An 18,736-nucleotide genomic window follows, 5' to 3' on the forward strand; every position below is an offset into this window, starting at 1 on the left:
GGCAATTGCTGCGGTCGCATTGCTGTATTATGAGTGGCATGATGAAGCTGGATCCCGATGGTGTGGTTCGCTGGGTACCACCAATGCAATTAAGAATGTGAGAGCCCAGTCAAGTTTATCCAATTTCGGAGTTCCTCGCAGACGCGCGTGCTCCCTTGTTCCGAGAAATATAATGACATACATCCCTCTCAATTCCATGTAATACATTAATCGGGCAACAACACAACGTTGACCTATCTTTTTATGGCGACCAACATGGGCGGCGAGAGTAGGTATAATCGCGCGGTCGTGTACACGGAGCCTGGCACCACTAAGACCGAGGTCGTGGAAGTTCCGATACCGAAACCTGGGCCGGGAGAAGTACTGATTCGCCTGTGAGACTTCCCTCTCTTCTGTCTTACCCTACGGGATGTGTTATAATACTGCCCAAGTACTTATGACGTTACCGTTGCAGACAGTATTCTGGCGTCTGCCACACTGATTATGGCTTCTGCATGAATGCTTTCTCATCGGTACCCTTTCCTACACCCAAAGGTATGTCATGGTTGTGCTCTACCGTTTTGCTTAGCCCGGATCTGATAGCAATATCACAGGACAAGTAGGCGGTCATGAAGGTCAGTAGCACTCCTTTGTCAGCCTTGGAGTCCGGCAGAATAGAGGAAGTCAATCTCTGTGTAACTATTACTAACTCTTGACAAGGAGTTGGTAAAGTTGTTGCAATTGGAACCGGTGTAACATCACCTGCGATTGGTGACAGAGTAGGGATTAAGTACGCGGCTGACGCATGTCTGAATTGTGGTAAGACGGCTGTGCGCAGTGCATTTTTTGTACTCATACCAATTGACCTCCGTCTAAGATCGATGCCTTCAGGGCGGCGAGTCATCATGTGCGGAAGTTAAGCTGTCTGGCTATTTCACCCCAGGAACCTTTCAGCAGTACTGCGTATCAACAGCGCGATATGTCACGCCGATTCCCGACTCTCTGGACTCAGCGCAAGCGGCGCCTTTGATGTGCGGTGGCGTCACAGTCTATACCGCACTCAAGCGTGCGAAAGCTCGACACGGTGATTGGGTCGTTATTTCTGGCGCTGGAGGAGGTATTGGTCATCTCGCCATTCAGTATGCGCGCACGCTCGGCTGTCGCATCCTCGCCATGGACCTAGGTGCAAAAGAGAAGTTCTGCCGGGAACTTGGCGCTGACGAGTTTGTCGACTTTACAACGTATCCTAACGAGGAAGATCTTACCGCAACAATCAAGAGGATGACAGGCGGCGGTGCCCGAATCGTGCTGATGTGCTCGTCGAACAAGAAGGCCTATATGCAGTCTCCGAGTTGGCTGGGTTTCCGAGGCAAATTAGTTTGCCTCGGTGTTCCTGAACGCAATAGCGTGACCATCGCAGACGTTGAGCCTCTGCTCGCGGATGAGCTTACTATTTTTGGTAGGTTGGCTCAACCCTCTTGATGTTTTCATGTGACCCTTGTTAAGCTTCATCGCTGACATAAAGTCACAGGTGTCAAGACCGGCAACCGACTCGAAGCCAAGGAGTGCCTAGAAGTTGCAGCACTGGGCAACATCAAAACTCACTTTCAACTTCGACGAATGACAAGCCTGACTAAGGTAAGTAATTGCGAAACCGATTGACCAATGACGGTGATAATGGAATGGCTAATATGTTATTTTCTAGATTTTCGCCGAAATGGAATCAGGAGATATTCAAGGGCGAGTAGTCATAGATTTAAAGTAGTCTACCAATGGGTATCACCGCGAAACCTAAAAACACCTTGTTTTCATCTCAATAATCATACGATCTCGGTGCAGGCTGCGCTCTGACAAACAAGCCACGTGTGCTCATATTTTAGCATCTTATATTGTCCGATTGAACTTTGGATTTTCGGAGCTTCAGATGCACCTAGGGCTATGGTACTGGCAGCGCAGCGTTGCTAAATTAACTCGCCAAAATGGGACTTGCCTTTGGGCGTAAGTGCCGATAACAAGCTAGGTTATCGGGCTAAACTACAGACATCATGTTAGGTCATGGCTTTACTGGTGAACTTGGCTCATAGTGTCAACAATCTAATAGATCAACGTACACACCTGCCCCAGCCATTCAGATAAAGGTTAGTGAGCTAATCAAACCTTTTGCGGGGAAGAACATGGAGAGCTTCCCCAGATTTACGAGGTGGAGAAGAGGGAGAGATGGTAATCGACGACCCATGACCCCGCGAAACCCCGCGGTTCTTCCCCAGATAGGTCGAGTCAGCATTTATTGAGGATTCTGAGTCGACTATTCTGTAGAAATAATGGGTTTATTCTTCAACGGACCAGTGAGACTGCATTAAGTGATTATATCCTCGGCCCTGTCATAAGTCGACAACAAGATGAATCGGGTCGGCCGAGTTGCCAAGCCATATAGCTGGTCAGGCAAGCTGAGCTGCCCAGTCATTTTTCGCTTGCTGGGATATTTTCCAGAGAAATAGTAAATGTTCTGACTCGAAATTACGTTTGCATGCTGGATCGCGAGTGAAATTCCATTCTGATACGGCGAGCTCATGGTGTTATTGTTTGCCAAACCTGGTGTTTATTGGCCACCGGATGGATGGCGATACGCTTCTGACGCAGGTCGTTGTCATGTGATTCGCCTAATATGTCACTCGACGATCTTTTAATGCTATCGATTCATATACTAACTCTGATGGTGCGAAATATGCTGGATATGCTTCGATCCTTTGGTTCTCTTCAACTTCCTCTATAACGTCTCCAAGACTTTGATCGTATTCATCGAATAGCAAATATGACCGACTTGAAGCTCCTTCAAGCTCATTTCCTTTTCTTTTCGATTGGCATCCAGCTTCACGTGTTAGTTTTCCGCAAGGGAGAATGGGATACCGCTACAACAAGGTTGATCAGGAACTTCACCTTAGGCATAGGGTTGCTTACAGCCTCCCTTATCTGGCTGGCGCCTGGAACTTTCCAAACTAATGTTGCTGCCTTCAAAACAGCCACTTCCCTTATGACTGCCCTAATTGTCGGGATTTATAGCAGCCTGGTCATATACCGCGCAACATTCCATCGGCTAAACTCTTTCAACGGCCCTTATTTAGCAAGAATCTCTAACCTATGGATCACTTCACGAGTAGTCAAGGAGTTACACACGTATTCAGAAGTTCAAGAGCTCCACAAACGATACGGTGATATTGTCAGAATTGGTAGGGCCCTCAACGCAATATAATTGTCAAGTTGCTCATTTGCATGACTTGCCTAGGTCCTAGTGAGCTATCTATCAACAACCCAAAGGCAGTTATGCCAATTCACTCGAACCGGTCACCATGCACTAAAGGACCGTGGTACGGGGTCTTGCACCCCTTGTACTCCTTACAGCTGGTTCGAGACAAACAGACGCACGCTCAGCGACGCAGGGCTTGGGACAGAGGGTTTAGCTCCAAAGGTAACTTCTTAATTCAGGAGACCTATCTTGTATTGTCAGGATTTATGAACTGACTTGATAACTAGTCCTCAGAGACTACGAGTTCAGGGTCGCAGACTACACCAACCAATTGCTATCGCAGATTGATGCACACAAGTCAGAACCTTTCAACATCGCGGATTGGTTCAACTTTTACAGCTTTGATGTCATGGGAGACTTGGCTTTTGGCAAGTCTTTCGGGATGCTTAAGAAAGGAATTAAGCACTACTTCATGACCTCATTACATCAAGACATGCAGGCTATTGGGATGTTTAGCCACATGCTTTGGCTCTTTCCCGTTTTCAAAAACACGCCAATTCTAAATGCTAACAATAAGCGATTTTGGAAATTTGTCAAGTCTCAAGTGGATAACAGGGTCAAGGTAACGTGAAAAGCCGGATACTCGAAGGAGTTACTTATAAACTAATCAATACCACAGAACACACCCGACCGTCCCGATGTATTCTCGTGGATATTGGAAGATTACGAGTCAATTAACAATCCTACCTGGCAAGACACGCTCAATCTATACGGGGATGCCTACCTTATTATTGTTGCTGGAAGGTATGTCTCGCGCCCACTCCAGAAGCGAAGTCTTTGGTCCGCCAGCTAAATCACATTGTAGTGACACAACTGCTGCATCCCTCACTTGCCTCTTTTTTGAACTAGCTCAGAAACAGGAGGTCTATAACCGCCTAAGGGGGGAGATCGACAGGTATTTCGCACAGAATGCCGAGCCTGAACACTCCGCCCTGTCTAGGCTCCCGTACCTGCAGGCGTGCATCGACGAAACTTTGAGACTTCACCCTCCGGTACCCTCGGGCCTTCAGCGAATGACACCACCCGAGGGCATGGAAATCGATGGCACGTTCATCCCGGGAAACACCATTGTCCAAGTGCCAACATACACGATGTTCAGAGGCAAGTTTTCACATGCTTTCAGTCCCCCGTTGGGCTCAGTTGGGAAATATGTCTTAACGGTTAATTTGTGGCGAATTAGATGAGCGCTTGTTTCCGCAGGCAAACGAGTTCATTCCCGAGCGATGGACCACTCGGCCCGAGATGGCCAAGGACCATACAGTTTTTATCCCTTTCGGCACAGGTAGGCATCTAAACCCCACGTCGTGCCTTGCGGATCTGCACGCCACCAGAGCTGACGAGGTGGGGCATCATAGGCAAATATTCCTGCGTCGGCAAGCAGCTTGGGCTGATGGAGATACGATACTGCGCCAGCCAGATTATTCACCGGTATGACATAGCATTCGCTCCGGAACAAACCACGCGTGCTTTCATTGAAGGGAAGAAGGATGGCTTTACCCTATCACTGCCGGAGTTGGAAGTGATTTTCAACCCGAGGGAGGATGGAAGCAGATTGTCTAGATAGGAGATCACGATTTGGAGATGACTCCAACAGCGCTAGGCTGGAATGTCTTATGAACCATGTTTAACACTGGGTCAAGTTGTCCAGTGATAAATCACAGGTTTAAGTTCACATTACAGCTCAACCCACCGTTAGCTTTGACAACCAGGGACTCAGCTGCTGGTGTGGCACTGGTGTGGCTACACGAGCTAGATGATGTGCAGGGTTGAGGTGCTTTTAGTCTCTCTCATAGGCCTTCCTGGCGCGGCACCCGCGGAATGTGGAAGCGTACTAATTAGCCCGTTAGAATTGGAGTTGGAACAGTCGACATGCGACAACTAAGACATTTAAAGACGTATGTGCCTTGCTGTTGGCCCCGGCGCGGTATCTGGAGGCGATGATTCGTTAGCTGTAAGTGCTAATTGAGTGCGGAGCTCTCGCGTCCGAACTCTATCAAAGCCACCGAACGAAGGTTTGCACCTAGTGTCACGCAGGAATCCCAGCTCAGCTAATCCAGGGCAAGCGAGGTAACGCAAGGAAAAGCTCTATCCAAGCAAGTGTCAAGCCCAGCAGAGAGCATGGGGTGGCAGCATTTTACCCCACATTCTCTGATCCTGTTCTCAACTCAACTTCTTGCCCCTTCTCCCATCTGTGTGTTTGGAGCCCAGGGCTCCTGTTAGCTGTGTCTGAATCCCATTACCTTGCAATTAACCCTTCTAAAAGAAACTTTGTCTTTGTCTTTTCAACTCCCGGTTTCCTCCCATCCTTGATTGACAATAATGTCCGCTCGATCCACTTCCGTACATGGACGCCAACTTTCTTCGACACCATCTGTGCCCAATTCAATTGATTCCCATCTTTCCGCTGACATATTCTGTTTCCCCATTTTACTTGCGACCAGACACAAACGACAGAAGAAGTGCGCAAACACACATTAATCCCCTCGCGCATTCGCGCCCTCTCTCTTTCCTTGTAATATCTCCTCTCTTGTGAGCTATGGCATCCAGTGGACAAAACGATAGCCCCACTCCAGCATCAGGTGATCCGCCAGCAAAGATTCCCTCCGAAAAAGAGCTTGCCCGAAAAATCCGGAAACGCGAGCTCGACCGCCGAGCCCAAAGACAAGCCCGCGAGCGTACACGCAACCGCATCGCCGAGCTCGAAGCTCAAGTTAAGGAATTACGGAAGGATGATTCGACGAGGTTATCAGCCTGCATGGAGCAGCTGGCCGCCACCACCCGCGAGCGAGACCGCCTGCTCGACACGTTCAAGTCCATTGAGCAAACGATCCGCGATCATGTGCTGCCGAGCCGTCCGACCCCAGCAGCGCAGAAACTCTCTCCTCCGGCACCTCCAAGATCCCTGCCCAGCTCTCAGGATACGATGCTGACAGGGCTACCGGCGCACTCATACGAAGCACCAATCGGCCTGCTGCCCCAAATTCCCTCTATTGTTGACGCTAACGCATTCTACGGCAGTGGTTGTGACAATGGACATGGAGTTATCGGCACCGCGCCGAATGGGGTCTCAGCCTCCAGCGTGCACGCGCCGAGTGTTCACGCGCCTAGCTCCACGTCCGACAGCCAAGACCTTGTCGAGGAGCTTGAGGACGATGACAGAGATGAGAACCATGACGACCCTAATGTTATCGTACCGCCCCCTGAATCACCCTGTGACTGTGTCACAGTCCGGACACCTGCGGGCCCGGCTCTACCTAGGGTTAATGTTTGGCGGGCTGTCAACCAGGTCTTGGCCAAAAAGTGCCGCATATCCAGGGAGGCACATGTGACTGAAGATGCCAACGACGAGGACATACCTGTACGGGCGTTACTTGAGGGATGGGACGCCGTTGCGACATCGAGACCGTTGTCCAAGCTGTGGAAGAAACTGCGTAGGGTTGACAAGCTGTGTTTTCAGACTTGCCCCCCAACAGAGCGGCTGGCAATTCTCCGGACAATGCATCTTCTGTTGCAGTATCATTCCGATCCCACGCCGGAGCGTCACTCCAAGCTGCCGAAGTGGTATCTGAAAAGGTATATGGGAAGATTCGCCGGCGCATCAATCAAATATGAACCTTCTTGCTAACACGATCTAGACCGTCACAAGCAATACCTCACTCCTATGCTATTGATTTCTTCGTTTGGTAAGCAACAGGTACTCGTTGATATGTCTCGTTAATGGCGGCGACGCTGACTTGTTTTAGGCCAGGTCTTCGAGAGCGTTTTGTCTTTGGGCAACATCACTATTGCAATAACCAGTTTTGGGAGCTCTTTGGTCCAAACTTCCACATGCTATGGCCCTTCGAGTTCCGCGACGCGTACAAGAAGAGCGTGGTCACGGGAAAGTACCAGATATCGTCCATGTTCGAGGAGAGAATCATGGACATAAACGCTTGGACAATGGGCCACCAGTTCTTCGACCGTTTCCCCGAACTCATTGCGGACATACCCACTTTCCAGTCCATCGGCCAATCTTTGACGCCAGCTGTCACATCACCGCCCATGTCGCAGCAAGCCTCTCTGTCTCAGTTGAAAGAACGGGAAGAACACTTGCTCCTTGAGCAGGCTGCCGAGAAGCAATCATCTCAGGACGTCATAGACTGTACACAGGCCATGCAGGTGTTTCCTCCAGGTCTCTATAGCATGGCGCCCTCAGAATTCATGAATGAGTTCACGTCTCATGGCTTTGACGCCAATGGCGCCTCGTATGGCCCGTTGCCCGGCTATTTCTGATTTGCGTAGGAGATTGGGAACAAAGATTCAAATCTTGCTTCAAAAGAAATCTACTCAGCTTAAGACGCCATTTCGGGATTTGGCGAGCGATTCAGGCACCCCCGTGAGTGCTGGCGGAGCCACTATTAGAGACTGTAGGTCTTTGACATTGCTAGTGGGCCATAAGAAGCATTCCCGGGCGGCGGCGCCGCCGCCGCCGCCGCCCTATCCCTTCGCAATACGCTCGGCAGCTCACTCAACAAGCAAAGTCCAAGACTGCATAAGGATGCATCTAGGGCATTGATGTGTATCAATTTGATCAGTCCGGGCCTTTATTCCGCATCTCTTGCTAATGTGTTGCGGCATACACTCGGACCGATTCACACATGACAATGTCAGTAAGACGCAATTATGGCAGCAAGTGGCGGCGCTCCCTTTCGACTTACGAGGCTGACGACGAACAATTTACTGTCAAAGCATACTATAAGTTGGACTAGAGATGCAATGTTAGTACTGCCTCCATGATGCCTCATATCGACCAATTCTGCATCGATTTTGGTTGAAGAGGAGCCACAGATGTGCATGCGGCCTTGGAGCCAGACTGCATGTTTAATAGCAAGGCTTGGAGTTGACCCGAAGGCCTGCCCCTTCAAAGCCTACGCGGTAAACAGTTTGTAGATTGAACAATATCTATCATCAAATCATTAAAATCAATGGCAACTCGAAAACTCCGCTGGCCATTTCTGTTTTTTGTGACGATTTGCATACATCAAATTTTACTGGGACCACAACCTGGCTAATCTTTGGTAAGGGGCCCAGATCCCTTTTCTGACAGCACAAACTGCTTCCCTCAAGTGCGTAACCTATGAAAAAAATGTTTTGGGTCTCTTCAAGAGCTCGCCGTCCAAGAAAATGTCAACTTTCTCGTTGTAGAAGCAAAGTAGACCGGCTATTGCTGCACTCTCATGCGTCGGGAGTCTGTAGTACCAGACTAGATCCTTGTGCTCCTCACCATTGATTACAATGTGGTAGTACTCCGCGTCGCCTTTATAGGGGCATTTTGTGATGAGGTCGCTCTTACGAAGCACAGATTGATCAACCGAGGCCAATGGAAGATAGTACCTTGTAGGCAAGCCTGTTTCCAACAAATGAACAGAAAACTCGGTTTTAGCGACGCTTCTCTCAGCAACCTTAACTTCGACTGGTCGTAAAGACGGAAGGATGTCGATACGTTTGAAGGGATCTTTGGGGTGGACATAGATGGGCGTTTCTTCTTCCAACCATTGGTCTAGTATATGTCAACATATTGGTTACCACCGAACCCTCCCACGGGGTGTCTTACCCATGCTCCCAAACTCTAGTCTTACCAAACCCTTCAACGCACCGCTGAGTTTCTCATCGTCAGAGAACCTCAAGACTCGATCAGTCACCAAATCCTCGCTACCATACTGTCCCGTTACGGTGACTTCGACTACATGGGCTGCTATGGCTGACGATTTTTCCGCGGATCGAACGTCTTGCTTGTCTTTCCAATTGCAGTTTCGGAGCTCCGACGTGGGCACATAATATTGTGGATAGGCAACGTGCTCCCAGATGTGGATTGCATTGGTTGTGTCAACAATGCAAGTCTGATTCAGGATGATTCGAACGCGTCGAGAAGTGGTGTGGATTTTGTGAGGGCCATTTATGAGCAAATGTCGAGCAAGCTCGGGTAAACTGGACTGTTGTCAGCTTGTGGCACTCATCAGCTTCTGCGCAAATCCATCCCATAATCAAGGTGAACGCTCAGTTTGTCTAGGGATAGAACAGAAGATGTGCTGTCATCTCCGACTTACTCGGCTCGAAATTGCCCAGGCTTAGACATCATGGGGTTCTCCTCAATGAGCACTGCGAAAACGCTGAAAACCTACAACAAGACACTCACAGAGGTGTATCACTTAGTATTTGCCTCGAAAATGGCTTTGAACAAACTGATCGCAATGCCGCTCAACCCCGCACCCCATGTTAGAGTGACGTCCAGTATTTTACGTAAGCTCTATCAAGCCCCCGATCTTCCGGGCCATCGCCGGTTTAGGTTGTAGCACTAGGCCCCACATCTCCGGATGCCAACCAGTTGGTCTTGCATAGTCTCCGAGAAGTTCTAGAACTACATGGCTAGACCTGCAACCAGTAAAAGATTTACTCCTTGTTTCCAGCGCGTATTTTTTTAAAGGTTTGATTTTACGTGTATCAGATATTCTTTGGAACTTGGGTCTTAATAATGTGACACTTGATGGCGACCTTCAACGTTGCACAAGTAAGCGGGACTTTGGTCCTTGTGGCCAACGCACCTAATTGATCGCCTGTGTCCGAGACATTGGGATCAGCCCTACGAACTAACGACTGATAAAGGCAAGACGAAACTTGGGTCGACAGGCGATACAAACCATCGACCCAAAAAGCCTTCAAACAGGTTGAGGTTGTTCCGGGTTTACCTCGCAAGAAGTGGGGCTACGGTCATCCAAGACACCGCGAACGCCTCTATCCAGCCCCTTTTCCAAGGGAGTACTTCCCTTTGGATCTCGCCACTTGTACTTCCCAGCCTTATGGGCATCTTTTATTGTTCAGACTCGTTTCTATAGTTGTGCAAGCTCTTATGGATGATCATCTCATAACTGAACATTCTTTACTGGCCCGGCGACTCGACCGGGCTGTTGGGTGAGTCCTCGGCCTGCCGGCGGAGAACGGCAGTTACACTACCAGGATATTAAGTTGCCTCTCCCAGGCGGTACCGTTTTGATGGTTACTTTTACCACAGCACCCTTGACGAAATCCTTTGGAGTTATTTGGAAGACCATCTGTCGATCTGATGCACTTGGGCGACAAGCCCTTTTGCGATCTTTTCGTTCGCTTGAGTGTGATCAATGGCTAGGACAAATCTCAAAACGTCACAGAACAGAACAGATGGATCAATTCTACCTGCAAATCTAGATCATTTGTGATGGATCTAAACGACACGGCGTACAGGGCTTCATCTGGTTCCTGTATTCGTTTGGTTGTTGCTAGTGGCTGATTACCCAAGTATGGTTTTGACCAGAGATCGGAAGAAGATCCTGCAACTAAAATAATTCTACGCCCAACCCAGCATTCTGTCCGTTTTGGAGGGAAAGCGTGCTGTTCTTGGTCATTCTTATGTCACATTAACTCTAGGCTTAGTAAGCCTTCCTGGACGTCTGGTAATGGGTTTGGGGGCCGCGGAATCTTGGTGTTTTCATTCTCATAGATTGGTTTATAAGGCGGCTACTAGCCAACTAGATGGCGTTGATTCGGTTTTCTATGTTTTTCAAGTTCTCTTCCTTTCTTCAAGTACTTGTTTGAATCAGCACTGCCTGGTACCAATGTTCAAGCTGAAGACCTTGTCTCTGTTTTTAGAGACTCTTAAGGGGACAAGTTAACTCAAATTCCTTGCTGTGTTATTCAACTTGTGTTTTTTTATTCTGCATCTAGATTTACGCTTCGTCGCATTGGCGATCTTATCCGTTGGCCTCAGCGGTATGATGTTGTAGGAGGTGTCATCCCTGTTGTTCTTTATGTTACCAAACATACTCTCAATGATCTCCCAAAAACCAAAGTGCTATTCGTTATTCGCCATGGCTAAGATCATCAATAAGGTTATATTCAAAAGACCGCTAGCAAAGATTGCTTTAGTGAAGACACTGTTATTCCCTTCTCCGCTTTCGGTAATTCGAGGCCTACCGTGTATTAAACGCGCTCAGAATGAACTACCAGCTTCAATTAACACGTGTCGATGCGAGCTTTGGTCGATTGGTTCGAAATCTTCAAATTCATGCTTGTATCAGAGGCGAATCTCGTCCAGAAGGCATTTCAAAACTTAGTGCCAGGCACGACAAACAATTTTTGACAGATGATTATGTGAACAAACAAAAGCCATACTATTCATGCGATGATAATATCTCAGAAACTTGCTGATATTCACGTTCATTACCCTGGCTACTCGGGAACTGATGCTGCATAGGTAGACACTTGGCAAATCAATAAACATGGCATTCAATTACACTGGTTCTCTCTAAAGAAAATCAGAGACTTTCAGACACAGGCAAAGTTGATGATTTTAAGTCATCGCATTTATTTTAAGGGTCTTTAGTGGCCACGAGAAGCTTTTAGTTCAAATTAGCGCACATTGGTATCGCACTGACTGAAGGATATATCGAGAGTATACTGCTGATGGCTTTCTGCTCACCGCGCGGGTTGAAATTGCGCACCGCAGGGTGTAAAACATCGAGGCGTACGATGGCCAATCAAAGGGACGAAAAACCAGCCCCAATTATAAAGAACGGGGTTTGCCTTTCAAGTGGTGTTTGTATGTCAATCCAAGGTGGTGTGGTTGGTTTGCTTATTACTGGATCGCTCTCCTACAGTAGTTCGTGAGCTAAGTGTCGGCATTTCGGTCCCGGATACTCCGGCGCTGGTCGTCTTCCAGCCGCAAATTGCCCCACATTTTCCACAAATGTCACAGATCGAGTACGTTAAACAATGAATGTTGATGGGTCTTTTATCTTCATGCCGCCATGCTCAACCTCAAATTCATCAACACTACAAACGTCCCCGTGGCAAAGCGCAAGATCGCGTTGCATGCATGCGACACTTGTCGGAGACGGAAGGTTAGTCCACTTTTCTGTATCACCCCCGACGAACGGCTGTTAGGCATTGCTGCTTCTCCCATCCTATTCCATTCCAACCTGGTCCTTCAGGCCGCTTGGATGCTACCTACATGACCAATCGGGGGTGTCTGATCCTGAAAACGTCCAGATGCGTTCAAGATGTGAGGGTTGACGAGCTTTACAGAAACGATGTGAACATCCATTAGAGGAAGGGGAGTCTCCGCCTCCGCACTCGGTTCACTGGCGGAAGAGGGGTCGATTTGCCGCTCTGGGTTCCTCTGCAGCCGCAGCCGATTCTTCGGGCGCGCCAACCCCCATAGATCCACACCTCTCATACAGCTCAATGGCCGAGGAGGCCTCGCCAACGCGTCAGGAGGATGAAGACGATGATGAGGTAGCAGAGTCCATCTGTGTTGCCAGCTCGATGCCTGCAGTCCGGAGCCCATGGCCTCAGGCTGCAAACCCAGCCGCCAGCCCACCAGATCGTGCTGAGCACCCAACACCTCAAAATTCCAGCCCAGAACTCAAGGTTGATGAAGACTCAAACCAGCATAACGACGATAGGTTTGTCGGCGACTTGAATCCAGAAGGGGCCTTTCTTGCTGATAGTCCCGGAGCGAGTCGTGGTTACGCAGAATCTAACTCTGTTGGCGTCTGGTATTCTCGCAAGAGCAACAAAAACAACCTTACTACAGAGCTTGCGTCCGCAGTCTCCGAGGACCATGCTGAGCATCAGTTCCTCGCGGTGTTGCCTAGGAAAGAACATTATGATCAGCTGAAGAAGATCTACCTACGAGATGTCCACCGGATTCTACCTGTGATGAACGTGAACATCCTCGAAAAACCAACATCTACGATATCACAAGTTCTCTGCAAACAAGCGGTTTGTCTGGCGGCAGGATCTAACCCCATCGCAAAGCCATATCTGACACTCGGTGAAGACTCATCGGTGGTCTTAGGTTATCCAGAGTTCGCTCTCCGCCTTTCATCAGCTATCCGGAAGGCACTTGGCCTCGGTTTAGTCAAGGATCGCGTCCAGGCAGTTGCAATTCTTGTCATCCTCTCGTTATATACCCACTTCTCCCAAGACCGGCACTTATCTGCAGAACTGGCAGCACAGGCTGTAAGCAACGCTCAAACAGTCGGTCTTCACCTTCAGAACCCACCTGCAAGATCTGAGGATCCCGCCTATCTGACACGACTATTTTGTTGTGTATGGGCAATGGACCAGCTTAATGCTGCGTTCCACGGACGGCCGGTAATGATGCACGAAAGAGACCTGGGACGCGACATGGAAGCCTGTATCGCAGAGCAAGATAGCTGCTTCCGGCTATTCCTCGAGATTGTTGTCTTACTGGGCTGCATTATCGATCTCTATCGACCAGCAGCAAAGAACACTGGCTGTGTTGTCATGGAAGACTTGCCCAGCTTCGATAGCCTCGTCGAAAGGGCTCAGGCGCTCGGCGTCGAGTCCCGTCTATTGGGTAAGGCGAGCTTAATTCCACTTCCCATCCGTATTACCTGACGAAATGCTAACTGCGTCGTAGCCTCCATCGAGCTGCTCTACCACGGCATCGCTATTTTGTCCTGTCGCATCCCAGTTGGATCAACACGATCTGAGCATCTATCTTTAGCACACACTCGGCAGTCTCTTTCTGCCATCAAGATAACGACAATTGTCGACCACTTTAGCAGTTCGCTAGCGCACATGACGTTCGTACCATATGCCGTATCCCTCTCTCTACGAGTAGCGTACCGGGAGCTTCGGTCCAGCAAGATTCCGATGTTAACCGCGAGATCTCGCCGCCAACTTCAATCGACTTGCAAAATACTCAGAGAGCTGGGTGGCATGTTTCGTTCTGCGCTCGTCATGGTGGATCTGGCCGAGCAGGTTATTCAGGAGATCGACCAGGTTTGCTCCAATGCTTTGAACGAGCAGGCTGGGAATACTTCCACAGGCGCGCCAACTACTCCTCGTCAAGAGGGTGTGGCCGCCAGCTTAGGATCCGAGATCGGTAACAACCTGGAAGTCGTAAACCCTCTGCCGCATAGCGAGGCTGTTGCAGGTTTCGACGCTTCACTTCTTGAGGGACCTGCGGGATTTGACGTTTTTGAGTTTTTCGACCCCGGTGATCTCAATGCTATTGATGCCATCTTAGGAGGTCATGCGGCACCAGGCTTTGGTCACTTGGGCCCTTTTCCATAATGACTTGTCGTCCTTCACAGCGATACTCATAGAAATAGTGCAATATTAAGTGGAAGTTGTTCTAGCCTGTTACAAACGGTCTGGTACAAGCCACCCTATACACAAGGAACATCACAGTACGTTAGATGCGGTTGACGACCTTTCTCTCTAGGGTCACGCAAAATTGACCTCGCTGCAACTTTAGACATTGCTTAATCTGACGAAGTCTTGGCTCCATGAGGCTTCCTTACGAGAACCTTGCAACGATTTTCGAAACTATGGTTTGCATTTCAGATCAGACTAAGAACATTTATCAAGTATTGGTGGTTGATCTTGCTCTTTGAATGATGGGAGCGAAGGGTAAATCACAGTGCAAGATACAGAACGCTCTATAGCTACTCATCTTTCAATTTGTGTTCATTGTGCTTCCGAGCCTTTGACTTCTTTAAGAATCCCGAGTTCTTGCCCTCCTCTGCACCGTGAAGTGTTCATTTAAAGCCATCCATGCTGGGCAACACTAACAAACAAAAGGCCGGTTCGAACCAACGATAAGACAAATTTGGTTGCTTACCAACGCCGCAAACTTCCCCCTGAGCTTCGCTGTTTAGACAATGACTTCTCGGAAGGACCAATGAAACCAAAAGAAGCTTCGAAAAAGTCATTCCGATCATGCAGATGTCTTCATGCTGATTATATAGCCAAATGAAATTTTCAGCTTGAATATGAAGCCAAGGGAATCTCATTTGGGGCCGCCAAAAAATTGAATGGATCTTATCTCAAGTGAACATAGCGGGACGCGGTTCCTTGATGTCACGGCCATACCATGCCGAAGTCCCAATTGGGGTCGCTTGAGAAGTTGATATAGCCATATCCAAGGAATGCAACCTTGTTTCTTGGGTGGTCAGTTTTTGGAGTTTTGGTGGATGTGATTCTAGACCGGCTCTTCGACTTTAGGCCCTGCAGCTTGCATGTCGCCCGTTGGCCCCGGATAAATCCCCCTGTGTGCATGTCCGGTGCCATTCGCTTCTGTTTGGACACTCTACAGCTTGAGCAGTTAACATAATCGATATTGACCCTTGTATCTCTTGCAATATGTCCCTTCGCTTACACCGCCGGCAGGAAGCATTTTAATGAGCATTTAGCATTAATACCATATTCTGCCTAAGAACCTCTGGAATCACGCTGCATACTGAATGAATCGGCCACAGCAGTATAAATTCAGTTCCTTCGTTCTCTTCTTCCATTTCTTATCTTACTTGTTGTGTTCATTTCGATGTTTGTGGTCTAGAAAGAACACAAGCGCTCATCATGCAGATTTCAACGCTGGCGCTGCTCAGCGCCGTGGTGTTGAGCCGTGCCGCACCTCAGTTTGGGATAGGAGACGGCTCTACTATACTCCTTCCAGGCGGAGGAACACCTCCCTCAAACCCAGGCGGCCCTATCCTACTTCCTCCCATCAATAATCCTATTATAAGGCCCGGCAAGCGGGAGGTAAGCCCTGTTTCCTGCTCACTGTCTTGAATTATCACGACCCAAGGCTGTTTAGTCAATGTACATCGCTGATTTCCCTTGACAGAATGTTACTCTCCAACCCAAGTCGGTCAAAGCCGGTACGTATTTGTGCGTTCTGTCTCGGGGTGGCCGGATGTATAACTGACCTCTTCTTAGACTTTCCCAAGCCAACCTTACATGAGCGCACCGAAGACGTCGAAGCCCTGGAAGAGACCTACTCCGCTCTGCTTAAGCCCTTCACCGATGGAAACAAACCCTCCTTCGGAACTTACATGGTTCTCTTGCACTTAGCCGACATTCTTGCAAGCAAGGGCATCAATGCCGATACCATGGTTCTTGGCGAAGCAATTACAACGTTTGGCCCATCCACCAAACGCCAAATCTTCGAGATTGGCTCCTGCAGTGATTCCGATGTGATTGGTCTCCGCGCGACCCTCACCAGCTTGCTTCTCATCTACGGCAATACCCCGCCTTTTGAGATCTGGAACCTCGAGCAGGCCATCATCGCCGCTCTCAAGGCTTGCCGCGAAGACATCAGTGTCGGACCCATCATTCCCGACAAACCTGCCCCGGGTGGACCCCTCATCCCGGACAAGCCGATCCCGGGTGGACCAATTGTAACCCAATCACCCGTGCCCGGGGGTCCGATCAAACCCAGCGACTGAGGCGCCAGCCTCATTAAGGACATTATGCAGGATTTGAGACAACCAATATGGAAGAGATAAAGTTGGGAAACACGAAGGGGACGTAATAGTATTTGGCTTGCGAAGGATTGAAAGAGTTGGGGAAAGTGGCACTTTCACAGGTATTGCGGGATCCTGCCTTGATGCAAATGATTGACTTTCCCATGTTATTTTTCTGGTGATTACTTTTCCCTTGCAACAAAATGCTTGGTTGACTTAAGCTCATGGTTCACAAATCCTTGTGAAAACGGTTTCATGTTTGCTGAAAGATGGCATCAAAGCGGCCAGCCTTACACTAGGGAATGCAACCTCACAACTCTCGTTTGTCGCGTCTGACACTTCCGAAATCCGTGACGAGATCGAACGATGGACTTTTCGGGAGTGAATTACATACATGCATTCATAATTCATCTGTTCTGCTTCGTCTTGAAGCTGGATTCTTCCATCCCAAGAGCTATCACGATGAGACTGGTATGAGATTCATCCCAAGTTCCCGGAAGGAGTCGCACAAGAGTATCAGCTATGGTCCCCGTCGTCGCAGAAACACCGAAGGAGCCGATAATCTCGCAGTTAAGCTATACCCGGACCAAATTGACACCGTAAGAGAAATTAATGACGGAGGTTTCAACCCTCCTCGATCTTCATCCCGCAACTCAAAGGCGTCCATGGTCTTGTATCACTCGCTGCGGGGTCCAATTCTAGAAAAAGCGCATAACAACTCAAAAAGTGCCCGGACAAGCTGTCACTGTCTCACTCACCGGAAGCTATTGTAGGGCAGAGAAACTCAACTTTATCTCCGGAGTTCCCATTCTCGTGAATTCACCTCTTCTGGACCGACTGAAGTGGACAATGCCACCACCAACCCAGCCCTTGCCGTCGTCCGAGGTGGTCCCTAGATTGATGAACAAACTCGGATATGTTCTCTGGCGGCTGGCAAGCACCATCCTCGCCGGTCATGTTTCACCCAAGACCCCCGACCGAACTCCGGACATTCTGCCGGTGAGCACGGAGCAGCATCGACGGCCGCTAGTCTCAAGTGCGGTATGGAGATCCCTAGATACCGCAAAAAGCTTACCGTCTCCGTCCGGTCGTAAAAGCCCGACAAGAGGGCGCAGGGCAAGGTTGCATTCCTCTCTTCCTAGTATTTCCGCCGAAAACGATGTTCTCTAAATCTTCCCTACCCCAAACCAGAACCAGAAAGCCTAAGTTTCAAGGTCGCTGGGCTGCTACGCTGACAAAGACGCCCGCATCTACAGCTTGTCCCTGCAAACGGATGAAGCGGGAAAAGCTACGCAGACCACGAGACCTCTTGCGACTCTTACAACGCTTCGAAGCTTGTTCAGCTTTGATCATGAACCCGAGCGATTGCCTGGACGGCGTTGGAAACGAGTCATCCTCTGCGAAATGAATCCCATCGTAAAACCATCGTGGCCCACTACGATTTCTCCCGACGCAAACTCTCAAGCCACTTCCCCCCACGTCTCCCCAGCTTCGATCTAGATGCTCAGTCCATCGTCGGTAGATACTTTTCTCGTCCACTTGCGGCCTGTCCCACTCAATCACTACCAGATTATTACCCGACTTAGAGCTGTACCAGCCAATCTCATGGACGGAAAGTACTATCCAAGTCTTGTGGCGGCCAACTAATCAACAACTCATTCATGGGCTTGAACTTTTGCTCTCCGGCGTTACCCAAGCCTCATCGCGCAAAACAAAAGATGATACCCTCAAAGATTACCGAACCACGCGACATCGGCGCCTTCCGCGACGAACGCGTGCTGCAAAACTATCATCACATCTACATCTCACACCATCTAATCCATCTAAGCACCTAGCCTTAGAGTTCGGATACCTTCACTCCGCACCACAATTGGCGCCGATACAACCACGCCGTCTCGGCGTGGCCCTAGTAGCTGTCTAAATGACGAGACGAGTCATTGGTGGCCCAAACTCTGATTGTGCGCAAAAGGAATAGCAGCCAAGGACCCTGTCAGCCAAACGACGCTTGACTGAGGGTCGACCGTGATGGTTCCTGGAAAACGATCACGGTCCTCCGAGGCTCTGGTTGGCAGATGACGACGTCCTGTCCCTCTTCATCTCGCACGAACTGGCCACTGGCGCTGTGCGCGCAGGATTTGATGCTACCAACAGTCTGGTCTTA

The 18,736-nt window shown here is 49.3% G+C and overlaps 5 protein-coding genes across 5 annotated transcripts; all 5 read left to right on the forward strand.

Moving 5' to 3' along the window:
* Positions 1-255: 255 nt before the first annotated feature.
* ColSpa_00525 (alcohol dehydrogenase 2) lies at positions 256-1,744 on the forward strand (the record flags this gene model as incomplete). The annotated part of the gene is made up of 6 exons (XM_049266737.1): positions 256-374; positions 455-534; positions 700-798; positions 857-1,438; positions 1,511-1,617; positions 1,685-1,744. The coding sequence occupies 6 exons, from the start codon at positions 256-258 to the stop codon at positions 1,742-1,744; spliced, it is 1,047 nt and encodes a 348-aa protein (XP_049122694.1).
* A 1,047-nt stretch (positions 1,745-2,791) lies between these two features.
* On the forward strand, positions 2,792-4,847 carry ColSpa_00526 (cytochrome P450 monooxygenase FCK2; the record flags this gene model as incomplete). The annotated part of the gene is made up of 7 exons (XM_049266738.1): positions 2,792-3,206; positions 3,263-3,445; positions 3,511-3,845; positions 3,903-4,027; positions 4,089-4,359; positions 4,484-4,565; positions 4,639-4,847. 7 exons carry the CDS (start codon positions 2,792-2,794, stop codon positions 4,845-4,847), a joined length of 1,620 nt encoding a protein of 539 aa, XP_049122695.1.
* A 972-nt stretch (positions 4,848-5,819) lies between these two features.
* Positions 5,820-7,555, forward strand: ColSpa_00527 (uncharacterized protein; the record flags this gene model as incomplete). The annotated part of the gene is made up of 2 exons (XM_049266739.1): positions 5,820-6,856; positions 7,027-7,555. 2 exons carry the CDS (start codon positions 5,820-5,822, stop codon positions 7,553-7,555), a joined length of 1,566 nt encoding a protein of 521 aa, XP_049122696.1.
* Positions 7,556-12,538: 4,983 nt separating this feature from the next.
* ColSpa_00528 (uncharacterized protein) lies at positions 12,539-14,401 on the forward strand (the record flags this gene model as incomplete). The annotated part of the gene is made up of 2 exons (XM_049266740.1): positions 12,539-13,679; positions 13,743-14,401. 2 exons carry the CDS (start codon positions 12,539-12,541, stop codon positions 14,399-14,401), a joined length of 1,800 nt encoding a protein of 599 aa, XP_049122697.1.
* Positions 14,402-15,688: 1,287 nt separating this feature from the next.
* ColSpa_00529 (uncharacterized protein) lies at positions 15,689-16,557 on the forward strand (the record flags this gene model as incomplete). Its single annotated transcript, XM_049266741.1, has 2 exons — positions 15,689-15,871; positions 16,060-16,557. The coding sequence occupies 2 exons, from the start codon at positions 15,689-15,691 to the stop codon at positions 16,555-16,557; spliced, it is 681 nt and encodes a 226-aa protein (XP_049122698.1).
* Between the last annotated feature and the right edge of the window lie 2,179 nt (positions 16,558-18,736).

This window comes from Colletotrichum spaethianum, assembly GCF_022836535.1.
Source record: "Colletotrichum spaethianum MAFF 239500 DNA, contig01, whole genome shotgun sequence".
Taxonomy (NCBI): Eukaryota; Fungi; Ascomycota; class Sordariomycetes; order Glomerellales; family Glomerellaceae; genus Colletotrichum; species Colletotrichum spaethianum.